This window comes from Pseudophryne corroboree, chromosome 3 (genome assembly GCF_028390025.1).
Source record: "Pseudophryne corroboree isolate aPseCor3 chromosome 3, aPseCor3.hap2, whole genome shotgun sequence".
NCBI lineage: Eukaryota > Metazoa > Chordata > Amphibia > Anura > Myobatrachidae > Pseudophryne > Pseudophryne corroboree.
In genome coordinates, this window is record NC_086446.1 from 390299296 (window position 1) to 390322706 (window position 23411).

At 46.2% G+C, this 23411-nt stretch overlaps 1 protein-coding gene across 1 annotated transcript in view; it reads left to right on the top strand.

Annotated features, from left to right (window-relative positions):
* PSME3 (proteasome activator subunit 3) overlaps window positions 1-23411 on the top strand; it is a 51723-nt gene that overhangs the window by 14485 nt on the left and 13827 nt on the right. Inside the window, exons 2-7 of the mRNA XM_063960058.1 lie at window positions 12158-12190; window positions 13505-13567; window positions 13868-13972; window positions 14533-14578; window positions 15768-15880; window positions 16593-16661. Of these exons, the coding sequence (XP_063816128.1) occupies window positions 12158-12190; window positions 13505-13567; window positions 13868-13972; window positions 14533-14578; window positions 15768-15880; window positions 16593-16661 (429 nt within the window). The remainder of the gene's footprint in view (window positions 1-12157; window positions 12191-13504; window positions 13568-13867; window positions 13973-14532; window positions 14579-15767; window positions 15881-16592; window positions 16662-23411) is intronic.

A 23411-nucleotide genomic window follows, 5' to 3' on the forward strand; every position in this document is an offset into this window, starting at 1 on the left:
GGGCTAGTGGGGTCCTGTCCTCTGTCAGAGCATTCCAGGTGTGTGTGCTGTGTGTCGGTACGTGTGTGTCGACATGTATGAGGACGATGCTGGAGGAGGCGGAGAAATTGCCTGTAATGGTGATGTCACTCTCTAGGGAGTCGACACCGGAATGGATGGCTTATTTAGGGAATTACGTGAGAATGTCAACACGCTGCAAGGTCGGTTGACGACATGAGACGGCCGACAAACAATTAGTAACGGTCCAGGCGTCTCAGAAACACCGTCAGGGTTTTTTTATAAAAAACGCCCATTTACCTCAGTCGGTCGACACAGACACAGACACTGAATCCAGTGTCGACGGTGAATAAACAAACGTATTCCTCATTAGGGCCACACGTTAAGGGCAATGAAGGAGCTGTTACATATTTCTGATACTACAAGTACCACAAAAAAGGGTATTATGTGGAAGTGAAAAAACTACCTGTAGTTTTTCCTGAATCAGATAAAATAAAATGAAGTGTGTGATGATGCGTGGGTTTACCCCGATAGCAAATATTGGCGTTATACCCTTTCCCGCCAGAAGTTAGGGCGCGTTGGGAAACACCCCTTAGGGTGGAAAAGGCGCTCACACGCTTATCAAGTGGCGTTACCGTCTCCAGATACGGCCGCCCTCAAGGAGCCAGCTGATAGGCAGCTGGAAAAATATCCTAAAAAGTATATACACACATACGGTGGTTATACTGCGACCAGCGATCGCCATCAGCCTGGAGATGCAGTGCTGGGTTGGCTTGGTCGAATTCCCTGACTAAAAATATTTTATTGATATAGAGCATTTAATAGGATGCATTCTATATATATGTATGCGAGATGCACAGAGGGATATTTGCACTCTGGCATCAAGATAAGTGCGTTGTCCATATCTCCCGGAAGATGTCATGGACACGACAGTGGTCAGGTGATACAGATCCCATACGGCACGTGGAAGTATTGCCGTATAAAGGGAAGGAGTTATTTGGGGTCGGTCCATCGGACCTGGGGGCCACGGCTACAGCTGGGAAATCCAACCTTTTTACCCCAAGTTACATCTCAGCAGAAAAAGACACTGTCTTTTCAGCCTCAATCCTTCCGTTCCCATGTGGGCAAGCGGGCAAAAGGCCAGTCATATCTGCCCAGACATAGAGGAAAGGGAAGTAGACTGCAGCAGGCAGCCCCTTCCCAGGAAAAGAAGCCCTCCACCAGTGGGGGGGTAGTCTCAAGAGTCTCAGCGCGCAGTGGGATCACTCGCAAGTTGACCCCTAGATCGTACAAGTATTATCCCAGGGGTACAGATTGGAGAGTCGAGACATTTTTTCCTCGCAGGTTCCTGAAGCCTGCTTTACCAACGGCTTCCTCCGACAGGGAGGCAGTATTGGAAAAAATTCACAAGCTGTATTTCCAGCAGGTGATAATCAAAGTACCCCTCCTACAACAAGGAAAAGGGTATTTGTCTTCCACACTATATTGTGGTACTGAAGCCAGACGGCTTGGTGAGACATAGTCTAAATCTGAAATCTTTGAACACTTACATACAAAGGTTCAAATCAAGATGGAGTCACTCAAAGCAGTGATAGAGAACCGGAAAAAAGGGGACTATATGGTGTCCCTGGACATCAAGGATTACCTCCATGTCCAAATTTGCCCTTCTCAACAAGGGTACCTCTGGTTCGTGATACAGAACTGTCAATATCAGTTTCAGACGCTGCCGTTGAATTATCCACGGCACCCCGGGCCTTTACCAAGGTAATGGCCGAAAAGATGATTCTTAAAAGAAGAAAGGCATCTTAATTATCCCTTACTTGGACGATATCCTGAAAGGGGCAAGTTTCCAGAGAACAGTTGGAGGTCGGAAAAGAACTATCTAAAGTAGTTCTACGACAGCACGAGTGGATTCTAAATATTCAAAAAATCGCAGCTGTTTTCCGATGATACGTCTGCTGTTCCTAGGAATGATTCTGGGCATAGTCCAGAAAGAGGTATTTCTCCTGGAGGGGAAAGCCAGGGAGTTATCCGACCTAGTCAGAAACCTCCTAAAACCAGGCCAAGTATCAGTGCATCAATGCACAGGAGTCCTGGGAAAAATGGTGGCTTCTTACGAAGCGATTCCATTCGGCAGATCTCACGCAGAAACTTTTCAGGGGGATTTGCTGGACGAATGGTCCGGATCGCATCTTCAGATGCATCAGCGGATAACCCTGTCTCCAAGGACAAGGGTGTCTCTTCTGTGGGGGCTGCAGAGTGCTCATCTTCTAGAGGGCAGCACATTCAGCATTCAGGACTGTGTTCTGGTGACCACGGATGCCAGCCTGAGAGGCTGGGGAACAGTCACACAAGGAAGAAATTTCCAAGGAAGTGTGGTCAAGTCTGGAGATTTCTCTCCACATGAATATACTGGAGCTAAGGGCAATTTACGATGCTCTGAGCCTAGGAAGACCTCTGCTTCAAAGTCAACCGGTGCTGATCCAGTAGGACATCATCATGGCAGTCGCCCACGTAAACAGACGGGGCGGCACAAGAAGCAGGAGGGCAATGACAGCAAGGATTCTTCGCTGGGCGAAAGATCATGTGATAACACTGTCAGCAGTGTTCATTCCGGGAGTGGACAACTAGGAAGATTTCCTCAGCATAAATGAATTCCACCCGGAAAAGTGGGAACTTCATCTGGAAGTTTCCACATGTTTGTAAACCGTTGGGAAAGACCAAAGGTGGTTATGATGGCGTCCCACATGAAGCGCCAGGTCTAGAGACCCTCATGCAATAGCTGGGACGCTCTGGTAACACCGTGGGTGTACCAGTCGGTGTATGTGTTCCCTCCTCTGCCTTTCATACCCAGTGTATGGAGAATGATAGGAAGGAGAGGAGTAAGAACTATACTCGTGGTTCCGGTTTGGGCCAAGAAGAACTTGGTACCCGGAACTTCAAGAGATACTAGAAAGGATCTTGATTCAGCAAGAATCATGTCTGTTCCATGACTTACCGCAGCTGCGTTGACGCCAGGGCGGGTGAACGCCGGATGTTCCATGGTGTGAGGCCAGGAAGGCTCCACGGAAGAATTTCAACTAGGTTAATTCCTACATTCCTGCAAGCAGGAGTGTATATGGGTCTCAAATTTGGGTCCATTAAGGTTCAAATTTCGACCGGTCGATTTTCTTCCAGAAAGAAATTGGCTTCAGTTCCTGAAGTCCAGAAGTTGTTAAGGGAGTACTGCATATACAACCCCTTTTTGATGTCTCCAGTGGCACTGGGCGATCTCAACGTAGTTTGGGATTCCTAAAATCACATTGTTTTAAACAACTCAAATCTGTGGATTTGATATATCTCACATGGAAAGTGACCATGCTGTTGGTCCTGGCCTCGGCCAGACGAGTGTCAGAATTGGCGGCTTTATCTCACAAAGCCATATCTGATTGTCCATTCGGACAGAGCAAAGCTGTGGACTCGTCCCCAGTTTCTCCCTAAGGTGGTGTCAGCGTTTCACCTGAACCAGCTTATTGTGGTGCCTGCGGCTACTAGGGACTTGGAGGACTCCAAGTTGCTGGATGTTGTCAGGGCCCTGAAAATATAGTTTCCAGGTCGGCTGGAGTCAGGAAATCTGACTTGCTGTTTATCCTGTATGCACCCAACAAGCTGGGTGCTCCTGCTTCTAAGCAGACTATTGCTCGTTGGATTTGTAGTACAATTCAGCTTGCACATTCTGTGGCAGGCTTGCCACAGCAAAAAATATGTAAATGCCCATTCCACAAGGAAGGTGGGCTCATCTTGGGCGGCTGCCCGAGGGGTCTCGGCATTACAACTCTGCCGAGCAGCTACGTGGTCGGGGGAGAACACGTTTGTAAAATTTTACAAATTTGATACCCTGGCAAAAGAGGACCTGGAGTTCTCTCATTCGGTGCTGCAGAGTCATCCGCACTCTCCCGCCCGTTTGGGAGCTTTGGTATAATCCCCATGGTCCTTTCAGGAACCCCAGCATCCACTAGGACGATAGAGAAAATAAGAATTTACTTACCGATAATTCTATTTCTCGGAGTCCGTAGTGGATGCTGGGCGCCCATCCCAAGTGCGGATTATTCTGCAATACTTGTACATAGTTATTGTTACAAAAATCGGGTTATTGTTGTAGGAAGCCGTCTTTCAGAGGCTCCTTTTGTTATCATACTGTTAACTGGGTTTAGATCACAAGTTGTACGGTGTGATTGGTGTGGCTGGTATGAGTCTTACCCGGGATTCAAAATCCTCCCTTATTGTGTACGCTCGTCCGGGCACAGTACCTAACTGGAGTCTGGAGGAGGGTCATAGGGGGAGGAGCCAGTGCACACCACCTGATCTGGAAAAGCTTTACTTTTTGTGCCCTGTCTCCTGCGGAGCCGCTATTCCCCATGGTCCTTTCAGGAACCCCAGCATCCACTACGGACTCCGAGAAATAGAATTTTCTCTATCGTCCTAAGTGGATGCTGGGGTTCCTGAAAGGACCATGGGGAATAGCGGCTCCGCAGGAGACAGGGCACAAAAGTAAAGCTTTTACAGGTCAGGTGGTGTGTACTGGCCCCTCCCCCTATGACCCTCCTCCAGACTCCAGTTAGATTTTTGTGCCCGGCCGAGAAGGGTGCAATTCTAGGTGGCTCTCATAAAGAGCTGCTTAGAGAGTTTAGCTTAGGTTTTTTTATTTTACAGTGATTCCTGCTGGCAACAGGTTCACTGCAACGAGGGACAGAGGGGAGAAGAAGTGAACTCACCTGCGTGCAGGATGGATTGGCTTCTTGGCTACTGGACATGAAGCTCCAGAGGGACGATCACAGGTACAGCCTGGATGGTCACCGGAGCCACGCCGCCGGCCCCCTCACAGATGCTGAAGCAAGAAGAGGTCCAGAATCGGCGGCTGAAGACTCCTGCAGTCTTCTTAAGGTAGCGCACAGCACTGCAGCTGTGCGCCATTTTCCTCTCAGCACACTTCACACGGCAGTCACTGAGGGTGCAGGGCGCTGGGAGGGGGGCGCCCTGGGAGGCAAATGAAAACCTTTAAAAAGGCTAAAAATACCTCACATATAGCCCCAGAGGCTATATGGAGATATTTACCCCTGCCTAAATGTACTAAATAGCGGGAGACGAGCCCGCCGGAAAAGGGGCGGGGCCTATCTCCTCAGCACACGGCGCCATTTTCTGTCACAGCTCCGCTGGTCAGGAAGGCTCCCAGGTCTCTCCCCTGCACTGCACTACAGAAACAGGGTATAACAGAGAGGGGGGGCAAAATAAATGGCAATATATCAATATAAAAGCAGCTATAAGGGAGCACTTAATCATAAGGCTATCCCTGTCATATATAGCGCTTTTTGGTGTGTGCTGGCAGACTCTCCCTCTGTCTCCCCAAAGGGCTAGTGGGTCCTGTCTTCGTATAGAGCATTCCCTGTGTGTCTGCTGTGTGTCGGTACGTGTGTGTCGACATGTATGAGGACGTTATTGGTGTGGAGGCGGAGCAATTGCCAAATATGAGGATGTCACCTCCTAGGGGGTCGACACCAGAATGGATGCCTTTATTTGTGGAATTACGGGATAGCGTCAACTCGCTTAAGCAGTCGTTTGCCGACATGAGGCGGCCGGACACTCAATTAGTGCCTGTCCAGGCGCCTCAAACACCGTCAGGGGCTGTAAAACGCCCCTTGCCTCAGTCGGTCGACACAGACCCAGACACAGGCACTGATTCCGGTGGTGAAGGTGACGAATCAACCGTATTTTCCAGTAGGGCCACACGTTATATGATTTTGGCAATAAAGGAGATGTTACATTTAGCTGATACTACAGGTACCACTAAACAGGGTATTATGTGGGGTGTGAAAAAACTACCAGTAGTTTTTACCGAATCAGAAGAATTAAATGACGTGTGTGATGAAGCGTGGGGTGCCCCGATAAAAAACTGCTAATTTCAAAGAAGTTATTGGCTTTATACCCTTTCCCGCCAGAGGTTAGGGAGCGCTGGGAAACACCTCCTAGGGTGGACAAAGCGCTAACACGCTTATCAAAACAAGTGGCGTTACCCTCTCCTGAGACGGCCGCACTTAAAGATCCATCAGATAGGAGGATGGAAAATATCCAAAAAGGTATATACACACATGCAGGTGTTATACTACGACCAGATATTGCGACTGCCTGGATGTGCAGTGCTGGGGTAGTTTGGTCAGAGTCCCTGATCGAAAATATTGATACCCTGGACGGGGACAATATTTTACTGTCGTTAGAACAAATAAAGGATGCATTTCTTTATATGCGTGATGCACAGAGAGATATCTGCACACTGGCATCACGGGTAAGTGCTATGTCCATTTCGGCCAGAAGAGCTTTATGGACACGACAGTGGACAGGCGATGCGTAGAGGAGTTATTTGGGGTCGGTCTATCGGATTTGGTGGCCACGGCTACGGCCGGGAAATCCACCTTTCTACCTCAAGTCACTCCCCAACAGAAAAAGGCACCGACTTTTCAACCGCAGCCTTTTCGTTCCTTTAAAAATAAGAGAGCAAAGGGCTATTCATATCTGCCACGAGGCAGAGGACGAGGGAAGAGACAGCAACAGGCAGCTCCTTCCCAGGAACAGAAGCCCTCCCCGGCTTCTACAAAAGCCTCAGCATGACGCTGGGGCTTCGCAAGCGGACTTGGGGGCGGTAGGCGGTCGTCTCAAAAATTACAGCGCGCAGTGGGCTCACTCGCAGGTAAATCCCTGGATCCTGCAGATAATATCTCAGGGGTACAGGTTGAAATTAGAGACAGAGCCACCTCGCCGTTTCCTGAAGTCGGCTTTACCAACGTCCCCCTCAGAAAGGGAGACGGTTTTGGAAGCCATTCACAAGCTGTATTCTCAGCAGGTGATAGTCAAGGTACCTCTTCTACAACAAGGGAAGGGGTATTATTCCACTCTTTTTGTGGTACCGAAGCCGGATGGCTCGGTAAGGCCTATTCTAAATCTGAAGTCCTTGAACCTGTACATAAAGAAGTTCAAGTTCAAGATGGAGTCACTCAGAGCAGTGATAGCGAACCTGGAAGAAGGGGACTTTATGGTATCCTTGGACATCAAGGATGCGTATCTCCACGTTCCAATTACCCCTCACACCAGGGGTACCTCAGGTTCGTTGTACAAAACTGTCACTATCAGTTTCAGACGCTGCCGTTTGGTTTGTCCACGGCACCTCGGGTCTTTACAAAGGTAATGGCCGAGATAATATTTCTTCTTCGAAGAAAAGGCGTATTAATTATCCCATACTTGGACGATCTCCTAATAAGGGCAAGGTCCAGAGAACAGCTAGAGATGGGTTTAGCACTATCTCAAGAGGTGCTAAAGCAGCACGGATGGATTCTGAATATTCCAAAATCCCAATTAATGCCGACAACTCGTCTGCTGTTCCTGGGGATGATTCTGGACACAGTTCAGAAAAAGGTTTTTCTTCCCGAAGAAAAAGCCAAGGAGTTATCTGACCTGGTCAGGAACCTCCTAAAACCAGGAAAGGTGTCTGTACATCAATGCACAAGAGTCCTGGGAAAAAATGGTAGCTTCTTACGAAGCAATCCCTTTCGGCAGATTCCATGCAAAGGGATCTGTTGGACAAATGGTCAGGGTCGCATCTTCGGATGCACCTGCGGATAACCCTGTCGCCGAGGACAAGGGTATCCCTTCTGTGGTGGTTGCAGGAGGCTCATCTATTGGAGGGCCGCAGATTCGGCATGCAGGATTGGATCCTGGTGACCACGGATGCCAGCCTGAGAGGCTGGGGAGCAGTCACACAGGGAAGAAATTTCCAGGGAGTGTGGTCGAGCCTGAAAAAGTCTCTTCACATAAGCATTCTGGAACTAAGAGCAATCTACAATGCTCTAAGCCAGGCGGAACCTCTGCTTCAAGGAAGACCGGTGTTGATCCAGTCGGACAACATCACGGCAGTCGCCCATGTAAACAGACAGGGCGGCACAAGAAACAGAATGGCAGAAGCTGCCAGGATCCTTCGCTGGGCGGAGAATCACGTGATAGCACTGTCAGCAGTATTCATCCCGGGTGTGGACAACTGGGAAGCAGACTTCCTCAGCAGACACGACCTTCACCCGGGAGAGTGGGTACTTCATCCAGAAGTTTTCCACATGCTATTAAACCGTTGGGTAAAACCAATGGTGGACATGATGGCGTCTCGCCTCAACAAGACACTGGACAGTTATTGCGCCAGGTCAAGAGATCCGCAGGCAATAGCTGTGGACGCGTTGGTAACACCTTGGGTGTACCAGTCCGTATATGTGTTTCCTCCTCTGCCTCTCATACCAAAGGTATTGAGGATTATACGGCAAAGAGGAGTAAGACTAGTGGCTCCGGATTGGCCAAGAAGGACTTGGTACCCGGAACTTCAAGAGATGGTCACGGACGATCCGTGGCCTCTACTTCTGAGAAGGGACCTGCTTCAGCAGGGTCCTTGTCTTTTTCAAGACTTACCGCGGCTGCGTTTGACGGCATGGCGTTTGAATGCCAGATCCTAAAAGGAAAAGGCATTCCAGAAGAAGTCATTCCTACCTTGATAAAGGCAAGGAAGGAAGTCACCGCGAAGCATTATCGCCGTATTTGGCGAAAATATGTTGCGTGGTGCGAGCAGCGGAGTGCTCCGATGGAGGAATTTCAACTGGGTCGTTTTCCTACATTTCCTGCAATCAGGATTGTCTATGGGTCTCAAATTGGGATCTATTAAGGTTCAAATTTCGGCCCTATCAATATTCTTCCAAAAAGAATTGGCCTCAGTCCCTGAGGTCCAGATTTTTATCAAAGGAGTACTGCATATACAGCCTCCTGTGGTGCCTAAGGTGGCACCGTGGGATCTAAATGTAGTTTTAGATTTCCTCAAATCCAATTGGTTTGAACCACTAAAGAATGTGGATTTGAAATATCTCACATGGAAAGTGACTATGTTACTGGCCCTGGCTTCGGCCGGGAGAGTATCTGAACTGGCGGCTTTGTTTTATAAAAGCCCTTATTTAATTTTCCATTCGACATAGGGCAGAGCTGCGGACGCGTCCGCATTTTCTCCCTAAGGTGGTATCAGCGTTTCACCTGAACCAGCCTATTGTAGTGCCTGCGGCTACAGACGACTTGAAGGACTCCAAGTTGTTGGACGTTGTCAGAGCCTTAAAAATATACATTTAAAGGACGGCTGGAGTCAGAAAATCTGACTCGCTGTTTATACTGTATGCACCCAACAAGTTGGGTGCACCTGCTTCTAAGCAGTCGATTGCTCGTTGGATTTGTAACAAAATTCAACTTGTACATTCTGTGGCAGGCCTGCCACAGCCTAAATCTGTTAAGGCCCATTCCGCAAGGAAGGTGGGCTCATCTTGGGCGGCTGCCCGAGGGGTCTCGGCATTACAACTCTGCCGAGCAGCTACGTGGTCAGGGGAGAACACGTTTGTAAATTTTTACAAATTTGATACCCTGGCAAAGGAGGACCTGGAGTTCTCTCATTCGGTGCTGCAGAGTCATCCGCACTCTCCCGCCCGTTTGGGAGCTTTGGTATAATCCCCATGGTCCTTTCAGGAACCCCAGCATCCACTTAGGACGATAGAGAAAATAAGAATTTACTTACCGATAATTCTATTTCTCGGAGTCCGTAGTGGATGCTGGGCGCCCATCCCAAGTGCGGATTATCTGCAATACTTGTACATAGTTATTGTTAACTAATTCGGGTTATTGTTTAGGAAGCCATCTTTCAGAGGCTCCTCTGTTATCATACTGTTAACTGGGTTTAGATCACAAGTTGTACGGTGTGATTGGTGTGGCTGGTATGAGTCTTACCCGGGATTCAAAATCCTCCCTTATTGTGTACGCTCGTCCGGGCACAGTACCTAACTGGAGTCTGGAGGAGGGTCATAGGGGGAGGGGCCAGTACACACCACCTGACCTGTAAAAGCTTTACTTTTGTGCCCTGTCTCCTGCGGAGCCGCTATTCCCCATGGTCCTTTCAGGAACCCCAGCATCCACTACGGACTCCGAGAAATAGAATTATCGGTAAGTAAATTCTTATTATCGGTAAGTAAATTCTTATTATTTTGTCAATGCTGTTCAGTTATCTATAATTATTAAACTGTAATCTGCAGCTGATTAACAGATAAAGGAGAATATCACTATTTTTGGAATAGCAATGTCAAATTCTCACCTTAATTCTGTTCTTCTTGGGCGCCCAAAGTATTGGGGTATCCATTCAGATGGTCGACATGGACACATGGTCGACACATGAGAAGGTCGACGTGAGTTTAACTTTTTTTTCTTTTGGGGAACTTTTCCATACTTTACGATCCATGTGGACTACGATTGGAACGGTAATCTGTGCCGAGCGAATCGGTAGCGGAGCGAAGGCACCATGCCCGAAGCATGGCGAGCGAAGCGGTGCACTAATTGGGGTTCCCAGTTACTTTACGCAAAAAAACGACACCAAAAAAAGAAGGAAAAAAAAACCTCCTGTCGACCCTTTCATGTGTCGACCTTTTCGTGTCGACCATGTGTCAATGTCGACCAATAGTGGTCGACCTAATGACTGTCGACCATTCATACCGGAACCAAGTATTGGATGACTGTTGGAGCAATCCAGTTGTTGAGCATTGGGTATATATAGCCTTGCAAAACCCGGCTAAAATGCTGCCTAAAGTGTGAAAAAGCCTTTTTTCCGTGGACAAACAGGGCACTTTTCAGCTCAGGAAGCAGCGAGCTGAAATGTCATCACGCCTAAACAGAGCACCAATCGTATTGCTCTGTTGTGCCACGGGGTAAGCAGTTGAATCATCCCCATTGAGTTGCTTTGGACAAACAGTTACTCTTCCCCTCCCTTGTTGGCTATCTTCTCTTGAATGTACCACTGCTTCTTAAAATTCAACCACCAAAAATGAAGTTATCGGTTTTAACACCTACAACGCTCTCCCCAGTCAAAAATGTATCCTTTCCCCGTTACATAGTAACATAGTTAATGAGGTTGAAAAAAAGACAAGTTGTCCATCGAGTTCAGCCTTTATTTTTGATCCTATACTATTCTCGAGATAACCATAGATTTACCCATAATGACTCGTGTCTATCCACATGGACAAAGTCCAATTCTTTTAATCCTTTACCTGCTGGTTCTTTGGGCCTAATTCTGATCCCAGCAGCAAATTTGTTAGCTAATGGGCAAAACCATGTGCACTGCAGAGGGTGCAGATATAACGTGCAGAGTTGAGGGCCCCATACACTAGGACGATAATGCCCGATTTCATCCGATTTCGGGCTTTCAGCCTGATCGGATGAAATCGGGCATTTTGGAGGCTTTTCCGATCCGATGCGCATTCCCGTAAGGATCGGATCCTCCAGACTGAATGGTGCTGCACATTCAATCTGGTCCGACCCCGCAGGCATGGCTGGGATCGCCCAAGATACATTGTATGCAAAAGGACAGCATATGATGTATCTTGGGCGATCCTGCCCCCCGGGAGGCTGCCGGGGGTGATCGCCCGCGACATGTCAGATGGACATGTCGCGGTACTGTATGGGGCCCTTTAGATTTGGGTGTGGTGTGTTTAAACTAAAATCTAAATTGCAGTGTAAAAATAAAGCAGGCAGTATTTACCCTGCACAGAAACAATATAACCCACCCAAATCTTAACGGTTCTGGTATGAATGGTTGACAATGTTAAGGTCGACCACTGTTGGTTGACACATGAAAAGGTCGACATGGATTTTTGAACTGTTTGGTGTAATTTTTTCCGTAACATGAACAGGACCCCCAATTAGTGTACTGCGTCCCCTTGAATGCACAGGTTACTATTCCCAATCGTAGTCCACGTGGATGGTAAAGTATGGAAAGGTTAATATCTTTTTCTTCTTTTTTCTAAAAAAAAAAAGCCAGGTCGACTGTTTAGGGGTCGACCTTAAAATACCAATGTGGTTAAACAAAATTTTGTATTTTTTATTTTTTTTACTTGATCTTAAAAATAGAAAACCATATAGAGGTGTGCAGCAAACGTGATTTTGATTTTTAATGCTAAAGAACAACTGATGTAAAAGACCTGATGTTATTGAAAGGGGAATGGGTGCAGATGCTGGATGTTACCAAACTAATAGTTTAATTTTTTTTTTGTTTTTGTTTTTTTCCACTCCTTCCCAGGTTGACTGTTTCCGAGAACGGATCACAACTGAGGTAGTACAAATAAAATGGTCTCTTACATTATATGGAAATACATTTGTTATGGTCTGCAACTGTCATTTTCCCTAGTTTCACTAGCTGTCTAAACAGATACTTTGGGGGGAATTCAATTGTTTTAAAAGTCAGTTGGGTGTCTGTTTTTCCTGTCTATTAGATAGGAAAAAAGACACCCAACTGACTTTTCAAACAATTGAATACTCCCCTTGATGTTTAATAAAGGTTCTTTATAGACCATAAAAATAAAGCCTGAAACTCTTACAATAAAGAGACTCTTTTTGCAAATCAGCCACTAAATTGAAACCAATTGCATATGTGAACTGTGGTCAGTATTAAAGGACACCTATTGGCAACATATACAGTAGTGGAGGCAAAACCAGTTTCCATGAGAACACATTTGCTATCATTGGAGAAACCAACCTGCCTGGGCCCAAAATTGTTGTCCTATTAGACATGGTCCTTTCCATAATATGTATAGTTTGTGTTGGTTGGAGAAGTAGCCAAAACGTTTAAAGTGTCCATTTTGAATGTGAGCAGGTAGGTAGGAGAATGCAGCCTAAAACATAAAGTCACATTTATGGCCTTCGTTCATATAAATAGTGGTTCAGCCCATAAGCTGACTTCCTCCACTAGACCTATACACTTTGATTTAGCCTTCAAAAAATCCTAAAAGATAACTAAAGCCAAGCAATATTTCCATTTGTGCCAGCACTAATAATTCCCACTGTGCCATCAGAGACTTGCCACTTGTTGAATCAAGCAAGATTTTGTGACCCCCCCCCCCCCCCCCCCCACACACACTGGGCCTGATGAAAAACTTTGTCAAAGCCATGGACAAAACAGATCAAGCTTTCAAGTACCTCACTTAAAAATTTCCCAAAATGGTACCCAGTGCAGACATAAAAAAAATGTGCCCCCCCCTTACTTTGACGCATACATTAATGCCCCTTACAACCATAGCAGACCATGTGCCTCCTATCTACCCCCCAGCCACTGCCCCCGCACTCACTGCTCTGCTGAGTCTGCTCTCTATGGCATCCAGTCCTGTCTTAATAACAGCGCTGGAATCCTAACATGATGTCATGATGGAGTTGTCATTTTGAGTAACTCCACCCAGCGACTGGAGTACTAGGAGTGGGAGGGAGTTGCGGGCACAGTGGCAGCTCACAGTGGGACACAAGACCAGTCACCAGGGGCAGTATTTTTTACTATTTGTTGTAACAGCATACATAAAACGTCAAAATGTATGTAACAAAATACAAAGGTTCCACATAAAGTGCAATAAATATTCTATTTGATTCTATTTTAAAGGCTGAAGACCTTGTTGCGAGTTTTTTCCCAAAGAAGTTACTGGAACTGGATGGCTTTCTTAAGGTAATACATAAATGTAGTGTATTAGGCTGATATTCAGATAGTGTTAGATACTAGAACTTTCCACGTACAGCTAGGATCTCGGCTACTTGAAAACATTGTCAATCTGTAATGCTCCTATATGGCTTTCAAGTACAAATGTACATTTTCAGTCTGCAGCCATCATGGTGAAAGAGAGGCTGTTTAATTACTAGGAAATTCCTGTGCTACTTTTACATTATTACCTTGTGTGCATTATTGTGAAGGAAATACTTAAGGTGTCGCAGTCCTCTTGCCTGATCTCTTATGGTTTATGTCCTACAGGAACCCATGTTGAATGTTCAAGATCTCACCCAAATTCATTCTGAAATGAACTTGCCAGTGCCAGATCCAATAATTCTGACAAACAGTCATGATGTACTGGATGCTGTAAGTGGGTTTTCCTTTATGTAGAACAGATGTGGTTTGCTGCGATGAAGACTACTGCAGTGATATATAGCCTGCCAAACTGCTTTACCACAGAACAGTTTAATTGCAGAGATAGTGAGATCATTGACTTTTTTCTTTATGTCCTTACTGCTTTCATAACTGGAGAGGTGGGGACGTTAACATTGTTTGAGCTGCTTAGCCATGTAGGGCATCTAATGGGACTGTCAACCTTCCACTTCAGAATTCTCCAGACCAGTGTTCAAAAAAGAGTTCTACACTTGTAGATAGTTGGAGGAATCCTGCTCTGCTCAGCTGGTCATTTCTAGGGCAGAGGATACATTAAACTTTGAATGAAAAAAATCAGAATAAATTATTTATGGTGTTTAGTTATGTTGTCTCGCAAAGTGTTTCAGCTTGTAACATGTTTATTATGTAAAACATAGCTCAGAATGGATGAATTATAAAATGAATGCAATTGATTTATTCATGTGTTTTTATTTTTTGATGTACATGATTTTACATTAGATCTTCACTATCTACACACTTTCCTCTTTTAACAGCCTAATCTTAAAAAGAGAAAATTGGAGGATGGAGATAACTTTCCAGGTAAACAATTATAACCTCTTCAATGGGGTGTCATACAGAAACATTAATATTGTCTGTACCGTGCACTGCTGACAGTAACTGGGGAGAGAGCAGCAAGGAGCAATGCTAGTCATATTTATTCTGGAGGTTAACACTACATGCCTTGCAGTCACATGGCTTTATCATTCCTGTGTACAGATGGTATGGCATCACATCATTGGTCAGCTGCCTGCGAATTACAGACCAATGGTAGGATATAATTGCCACTTTGTGTGAATTTGACACAGATTAGATTAAGTTTGTGATTACAATCATTTGTAAAAATTTGTTGTTTTTCTTCCTGTAGCCAAACTAATTATTTTTTAGGACCTTTAGCTATTTAATGGTGTGCTCAACGATGTGTTGTGCAAGTTTAGGGACTGTTCAGACTTTTAAAGTGAGTGGTATCTACATTTACTTCACATAGGAATTGAGGCAAATGTGGTGCATTATGCTGCTGTTCTGATGCTGGTGTTGCAATGGGAGGTGGGGATAGCCGCATAGCTGTGCATCTGCCCGGTTCACTGGAAATGGAATGTGTTGTCTGCTGACCATTTCTGGCAGTCCAGTGGAAGGATCACGGCACCTCCCAGATCAGCCAGGTGATGTTTGTTTGCCAAATTTCAGTCCCAGTGCATAGAGAGCATCAGCATTATGTGGACTTTTAAAAGGAGTCTCCTGTACAAGTTGTGCTGCCCCCTTACTCTGATATCCAGAAGGGATGTGGACCTTTTGTGTGTGACCTAATGGAACAGTGATCCTGGAGCTGTGCGTTGCATCAGGCTTGTTTGGATATGGTTTTCTTTAGCGGTTGAATTGTGAGTCTTTGGGATGTGGAATATTATATATATATATATATATATATATATATAATATATATATATATATATATATATTTATTTTTTTTTACAAGCATTGTTTGCCCACCTTCCAAAAAAAATCTTTGCATCAGTGGGCTTCAGACTGTTCATGTTGACTCCAGTTAAATTGGAGTGATTTCTATTAGTAAAAACAGAAAATAAAGGATATTCAAAGTTATGTATTTTTATATGATGCTATACCACTTTTAAAATTACTATTCTATGGTTTGTCCAAACAATAGAAGTGGTGACCATGTTATATCCATGCATTTGTGGGTGTTTTAGTTTTCTTTTCTTTTACACCTACTTAGGCACCAAAGTTTTTGTAATGCCCAATGGGATGCTGAAGAGTAATGCTCCTCTTGTTGAAATCATAGAAAAAGTGAAGCCTGAGATTAGGTTACTCATCGAGAAATGCAACACGGTGAGTATGTTAATTGTTGAATGAAAACTAGTGAATGGACAGTGTCCAAGCTCTATTTTTTTTTTTATTTGCCTTATTCAGTTTTTGTTCAGTTGTTCATTTCCAACAATCTGCATATTGCCAATAAACCGGTTTATTATGTCATACTAAAGAAGCAGAGCAACAGGATGTTTGATAATCTGTAAATCATCTGTTAACTACTGTATTGACGATGGCAGTGGCTCCCAAACTGTATGCCGTGGCACACTTTTCTCAGTATGAAAATTTTGGCCTAGAGGTGCCATGAAAAAATTATGATACTCTAGGGTGCCGTGATTCAGAAAAGTTTGGGAAACTCTAGACTAGGGTACAGTGATAAGTAATTGTATCTTCAGATACAGCAAGAACAATCCCCTGCATTTACTAGTGATGGGCCAATTAATTTGCAGTGTAACAGCCCCCCCCCCTTTCAATGCTGTCCAGGAATAGCTTATCTTGTATATAAGCAGCAGGTGGTGAAGATCATTCCCTGTGGTTGCACACCTTATTACTGCTGTGCCCTGCTGATTGGCTGTGAAGTGCTCCCATGGTCACTGTGCTGAGCCTTTTTTGTTTTTCTCCTTCAGAAAGAAGTTTTGCATTTGGTTGCGCCTTTAGGATACATTTTCATCTGCTTTTCTTCAAAGTGTAAAACGTTTTTTTTTTCAAAGGTTTTTCCTTATTTTTCTGTCAGGTAAAAATGTGGGTTCAGCTCCTAATTCCAAGGATAGAAGATGGTAACAATTTTGGAGTGTCAATTCAGGTAACATATATTTGTTTTTTTTTTAATGTCCGCTTCTGGGTCCTGTATTAACATTGGCAGGGAGGGCACTAGTGCTGTTACAGATGCACACGTTTTTAAGGGGCAGAAATTAATGCAGACATTCTAACAACCCCCTATATGTCTATTGGGTCATCAAAGTGAAAGAATGGCTTTGGTAAATATGTACAACTATATAAAAATCTTACTTATAAAAACCCCAAATTGTAAGTGCGTATAAAGGATTTGAATCATTTGGCCACCAATATGTTATACCCCTTTCACACCGCACAAATAACCCCGGTATATTGCCGGGTCGATGTGCGGTGTGAAAGGGGTCACTGACGAATTCCTGGGTCGTCTGACCTGGTAATTCAACCCGGGAAGAAGGGTGATTCCCGGGTTATTACTGGGGCAGGTGCAGTGTGAATGTGTGTCGTTGCGACCCGGGATCTGTTCACAGTATAGGCAGAGGTGCAGTGGAGATTATCTTGTCTCCCAGCGCCGCCTCTGCCCCCAATGGCAACCCGTTCTGGCATATCGCCGGGTCGGGAAGCCAGTGTGTAAGGGTCGAATGCGGGTTGCACCCGGAAAGGACCTGTTTCCAATTTCTGGGTGCGACTTAGCATTGGAATGTGATAGGGGTATTAGTCATATGCTGAATTAACATTTGTTTGGGTGATAGTTTCCAGATAGAGGCTCGAGGAACCAGTGTCTCAGTGTACTTGAATAAACCATATAAAATTATATGGTAATCGTGAATAGTAGCATTGGTTATATAGAGGCTGAGATCATGATAAACCTACTTCTGTTGTTCTCCCATCATGCCAAATGGTATTTGATGTGGAATGAGAGAGGGTGGTACAGTCTTCAGCTGGAAGGTAGAGAGATGATAGTGTGGTGTTAGAGTCCCTGATACAAAAATGTTGCGCAGTAAATTACTTTAAACACCAATCCAACATATGATCCACTCATAAAAGGGAAAGGGAAACAAAGTGGATATGTTTAAAGTAATTTACTGTGCTGCACTTCTGCATCAGGGAATCTTTTACGCTGCCATAGTGCTAGATACCTCATGTCTCGGCCTTCCAGCTGAAGGATGGTACCACCCTCTCTCATTCCCCGCCCAATACCATTTGGCACGATGGGAGAACAGCAGAAGGGTAGGTTTGCCGCGATCTCGGACACTATATAACCAACGCTGCTGTCCATGATTAGCAAATAATGGCACACTTCCATAGTACATGACCTTTAAAAATGTTAAATGATACAGGGTGAGATATACTTAAACTGGGTACACACTGAGCGATATGCCGTTCAATCAGAACAATATATTGCCTAAATCGCTTAGTGTCTATGATCAACATGTTTGCTCCTGTGGTTATGTGAGACGACTGGTTTGATGCGCTGCACATCAAACCTGAATATCTCGCCAGCGTCCTGTAGTATGTGGTGGGTTTTTTTTAATCTTTTTTCTCTAACGTCCTAAGTGGATGCTGGGACTCCGTAAGGACCATGGGGAATAGCGGCTCCGCAGGAGACAGGGCACAAAACAAAAGTTAGAGATATCAGGTGGTGTGCACTGGCTCCTCCCCCTATGACCCTCCTCCAAGCCAGTTAGATTTTTGTGCCCGGCCGAGAAGGGTGCAAACTAGGTAGCTCTCCAGAGCTGCTTAGAATAAAAGTTTAGTTAGGTTTTTTTATTTTCAGTGAGTCCTGCTGGCAACAGGCTCACTGCATCGTGGGACTAAGGGGAGAAGAAGCGAACTCACCTGAGTGCAGAGTGGATTGGGCTTCTTAGGCTACTGGACGTTAGCTCCAGAGGGACGATCACAGGTTCAGCCTGGATGGGTCACCGGAGCCGCGCCGCCGTCCCCCTTACAGAGCCAGAAGAGACGAAGGTCCGGTGAAAGCGGCGGCAGAAGACATCCTGTCTTCAAGACTAAGGTAGCGCACAGCACCGCAGCTGTGCGCCATTACTCTCCGCACACTTCACACTCCGGTCACTGAGGGTGCAGGGCGCTGGGGGGGAGCGCCCTGAGACGCAATATAACACACATATACCTTAGCTGGCAAAAGGAATACATCACATATAGCTCCAGGGCTATATGGATGTATTTTTTCCCCTGCCATTTTACACAAAAAAGCGGGAGTTAAGGACGTCGTGAAGGGGCGGGGCCTATCTCCTCAGCACACTGGCGCCATTATTCCCTCACAGCTCCGCTGGAAGGACGGCTCCCTGATTCTCCCCTGCAGTACTGCATCTGATTCAGGGTAAAAAAGAGAAGGGGGGGCATTTTGGCAGCAAATAACTAGATTAACAGCAGCTATAAGGGATTAACACTTATATAAGGTTATCCCTGTATATATATAGCGCTGGGTGTGTGCTGGCAGACTCTCCCTCTGTCTCTCCAAAGGGCTAAGTGGGGTCCTGTCCTCTATCAGAGCATTCCCGGTGTGTGTGCTGTGTGTCGGTACGCGTGTGTCGACATGTATGAGGAGGAAAATGAGGTGGAGGCGGAGCAGTTGCCTGTGTTAGTGATGTCACCCCCTAGGGAGTCGACACCTGACTGGATGATTGTGTTTAAGCAATTAAGTGATAATGTCAGCAATTTACAAAAAACTGTTGACGACATGAGAAAGCCGGCAAATCAATTAGTGCCTGTTCAGGCGTCTCAGACACCCTCAGGGGCCCTAAAACGGCCGCTACCTCAGTGGGTCGACACGGATCCAGATACAGATACTGAATCTAGTGTCGACGGTGACGAGACAAACGTAATGTCCAGTAGGGCCACACGTTACATGATCACGGCAATGAAAGAGGCATTGAACCTTTCTGACACTACAAATACCTCAAAGGCGGGTATTATGTGGGGTGTGAAAAAACTGCCAATAGTTTTTCCTGAGTCTGAGGAAATAAATGAGGTGTGTGATAAAGCATGGGTTTCCCCCGATAAAAAACAGCTAATTTCTAATAAGTTATTAGCACTATACCCTTTCCCGCCAGAGGTTAGGGCACGGTGGGAAACACCCCCTAGGGTAGATAAGGCGCTCACACGTTTATCTAAACAAGTAGCGTTACCGTCCCCTGATACGGCCACCCTCAAAGAACCAGCTGATAGGAGGCTGGAAAATATCCTGAAAAGTATATACACACATACTGGTGTTATACTGCGACCAGCAATCGCATCAGCCTGGATGTGCAGTGCTGGAGTCGCATGGGCGGATTCCCTGACTGAGAATATTGATACCCTGGATAGGGACAATATTCTGTTAACTATAGAACATTTAAAGGATGCATTGCTATATATGCATGATGCGCAGAGGGATATTTGTACCCTGGCATCAAGAGTAAGCGCAATGTCCATCTCTGCCAGAAGAGCATTATGGACCAGACAGTGGTCAGGGGACGCAGATTCCAAACGGCACATGGAAGTATTGCCGTATAAGGGGGAGGAGTTATTTGGGGCTGGTCTAACAGACCTTGTGGCCACGGCAACGGCTGGAAAATCCACCTTTTTACCCCAGGTTACTTCACATCAACAGAAAAAGACAGTCTTTTCAAACTCAGTCCTTTCGTTCCCATAAGTACAAGCGAGCAAAAGGTCACTCTTTTCTGCCCAAGGGCAGAGGAAGAGGAAAAAGGCAGCACCATGCAGCCGCTTCCCAGGAGCAGAAGCCCTCCCCTGCTTCTGCCAAGTCTTCAGCATGACGCTGGGGCTTTACAAGCAGACTCAGACACGGTGGGGGCCCGTCTCAAGTATTTCAACGCGCAGTGGGCTCACTCGCAAGTGGATCCCTGGATTCTACAGGTAGTATCACAGGGGTACAAACTGGAATTCGAGGCGTTTCCTCCTCATCGGTTCCTGAAGTCTGCTTTACCAAAGTCTCCCTCCGACAGGGAGGCAGTTCTGGAAGCCATTCACAAGCTGTACTCCCAGCAGGTGATAATCAAGGTACCCCTCTTACAACAGGGGAAGGGGTATTATTCCACACTATTTGTGGTACCGAAGCCGGACGGCTCGGTGAGACCAATATTAAATCTAAAATCTTTGAACACTTACATAAAAAGGTTCAAATTCAAGATGGAGTCACTCAGAGCGGTGATAGCGAACCTGGAAGAGGGGGACTATATGGTGTCGCTGGACATCAAGGATGCTTATCTCCACGTCCCAATATATCCTTCTCACCAAGGGTACCTCAGGTTTGTAGTACAAAACTGTCATTATCAGTTTCAGACGCTGCCGTTTGGATTGTCCACGGCGCCTCGGGTCTTTACCAAGGTAATGGCCGAAATGATGATTCTTCTACGAAGAAAAGGCATCTTAATTATCCCTTACTTGGACGATCTCCTGATAAGGGCAAGAACCAAGGAACAGTTAGAAGTCGGAGTGGCACTATCTCAGGTAGTGCTAAGTCAGCACGGATGGATTCTAAATATTCCAAAATCGCAGCTGATTCCAACGACACGTCTACTGTTCTTAGGAATGATTCTGGACACAGTCCAGAAGAAGGTGTTTCTCCCGGAGGAGAAGGCCAGGGAGTTATCCGAGCTAGTCAGGAACCTCCTAAAACCAGGACAGGTCTCAGTGCATCAGTGCACAAGGGTCCTGGGAAAAATGGTGGCTTCTTACGAAGCGATTCCATTCGGAAGATTCCATGCAAGAACTTTTCAGTGGGATCTACTGGGAAAATGGTCCGGATCGCATCTTCAGATCCATCAACGGATAACCCTGTCGCCAAGGACAAGGGTGTCTCTCCTGTGGTGGCTTCAGAGGGCTCATCTACTAGAGGGCCGCAGATTTGGCATTCAGGATTGGATCCTGGTAACCACGGATGCCAGCCTGCGAGGCTGGGGAGCAGTCACACAGGGAAGGAATTTCCAGGGCTTGTGGTCAAGCATGGAAACATCTCTTCATATAAACATTCTAGAACTAAGGGCCATTTACAATGCCTTAATTCAAGCAAAACCTCTGCTTCAGGGTCAGGCGGTGTTGATCCAGTCGGACAACATCACGTCAGTCGCCCACATAAACAGACAGGGCGGCACGAGAAGCAGGAGGGCAATGGCAGAAACTGCAAGGATTCTTCGCTGGGCGGAAAATCATCAGCAGTGTTCATTCCGGGAGTGGACAACTGGGAAGCAGACTTCCTCAGCAGACACGACCTTCACCCGGGAGAGTGGGGACTTCACCCAGAAGTCTTCCACCAAATTGTAAACCGTTGGGAAAGACCAAAGGTGGACATGATGGCGTCACGTCTAAACAAAAAACTGGACAGATATTGCGCCAGGTCAAGGGACCCTCAGGCAATAGCAGTGGACGCTCTGGTAACGCCGTGGGTGTACCAGTCAGTGTATGTATTCCCTCCTCTGCCCCTCATACCGAAAGTATTGAGAATCATAAGAAGGAGAGGAGTAAGAACTATACTCGTGGTTCCGGATTGGCCAAGAAGGTCTTGGTACCCGGAACTTCAAGAGATGCTCACGGACGAACCGTGGCCTCTACCTCTAAGACAGGACCTGCTACTGCAGGGGCCTTGTCTGTTCCAAGACTTACCGCGGCTGCGTTTGACGGCATGGCGGTTGAACGCCGGATCCTGAAGGACAAGGGCATTCCAGAAGAAGTCATCCCTACTCTGGTAAAAGCCAGAAAGGAAGTAACCGCAAAACATTATCACCGCATTTGGCGTAAATATGTTGCGTGGTGTGAGGCCAAGAAGGCCCCTACACAGGAATTTCAACTGGGTCGTTTCTTGCATTTCCTGCAAACAGGACTGTCTATGGGCCTAAAATTAGGGTCCATTAAGGTTCAAATTTCGGCCCTGTCGATATTCTTCCAGAAAGAACTGGCTTCAGTACCTGAAGTTCAGACATTTGTGAAAGGGGTGCTGCACATACAGCCTCCTTTTGTGCCTCCAGTGGCACCTTGGGATCTCAATGTTGTGTTGAGATTTCTAAAATCACACTGGTTTGAACCATTGTCTACGGTAGATTTAAAATATCTCACGTGGAAGGTGTCGATGCTGTTGGCCTTGGCTTCAGCTAGGCGTGTGTCAGAATTGGCGGCTTTATCATGTAAAAGCCCTTACCTAAATTTTCATTCTGACAGGGCGGAATTGAGGACTCGTCCTCAATTTCTACCTAAGGTGGTTTCTGCATTTCACATGAACCAACCTATTGTGGTACCTGCGGCTACTAGGGACTTAGAGGACTCTAAGTTGCTGGACGTTGTCAGTGCCTTGAAAATATGTTTCCAGGACGGCTGGAGTCAGGAAAACTGACTCGCTGTTTATCCTGTATGCACCCAACAAGCTGGGTGCTCCTGCTTCAAAGCAGACGATTGCTCGTTGGATTTGTAGTACAATTCAGCTTGCACATTCCGTGGCAGGATTGCCACAGCCAAAATCAGTAAAAGCCCATTCCACAAGGAAAGTGGGCTCATCTTGGGCGGCTGCCCGAGGGGTCTCGGCTTTACAACTTTGCCGAGCAGCTACTTGGTCAGGGGCAAACACGTTTGCTAAATTCTACAAATTTGATACCCTGGCTGAGGAGGACCTGGAGTTCTCTCATTCGGTGCTGCAGAGTCATCCGCACTCTCCCGCCCGTTTGGGAGCTTTGGTATAATCCCCATGGTCCTTACGGAGTCCCAGCATCCACTTAGGACGTTAGAGAAAATAAGATTTTACTTACCGATAAATCTATTTCTCGTAGTCCGTAGTGGATGCTGGGCGCCCATCCCTAGTGCGGATTGT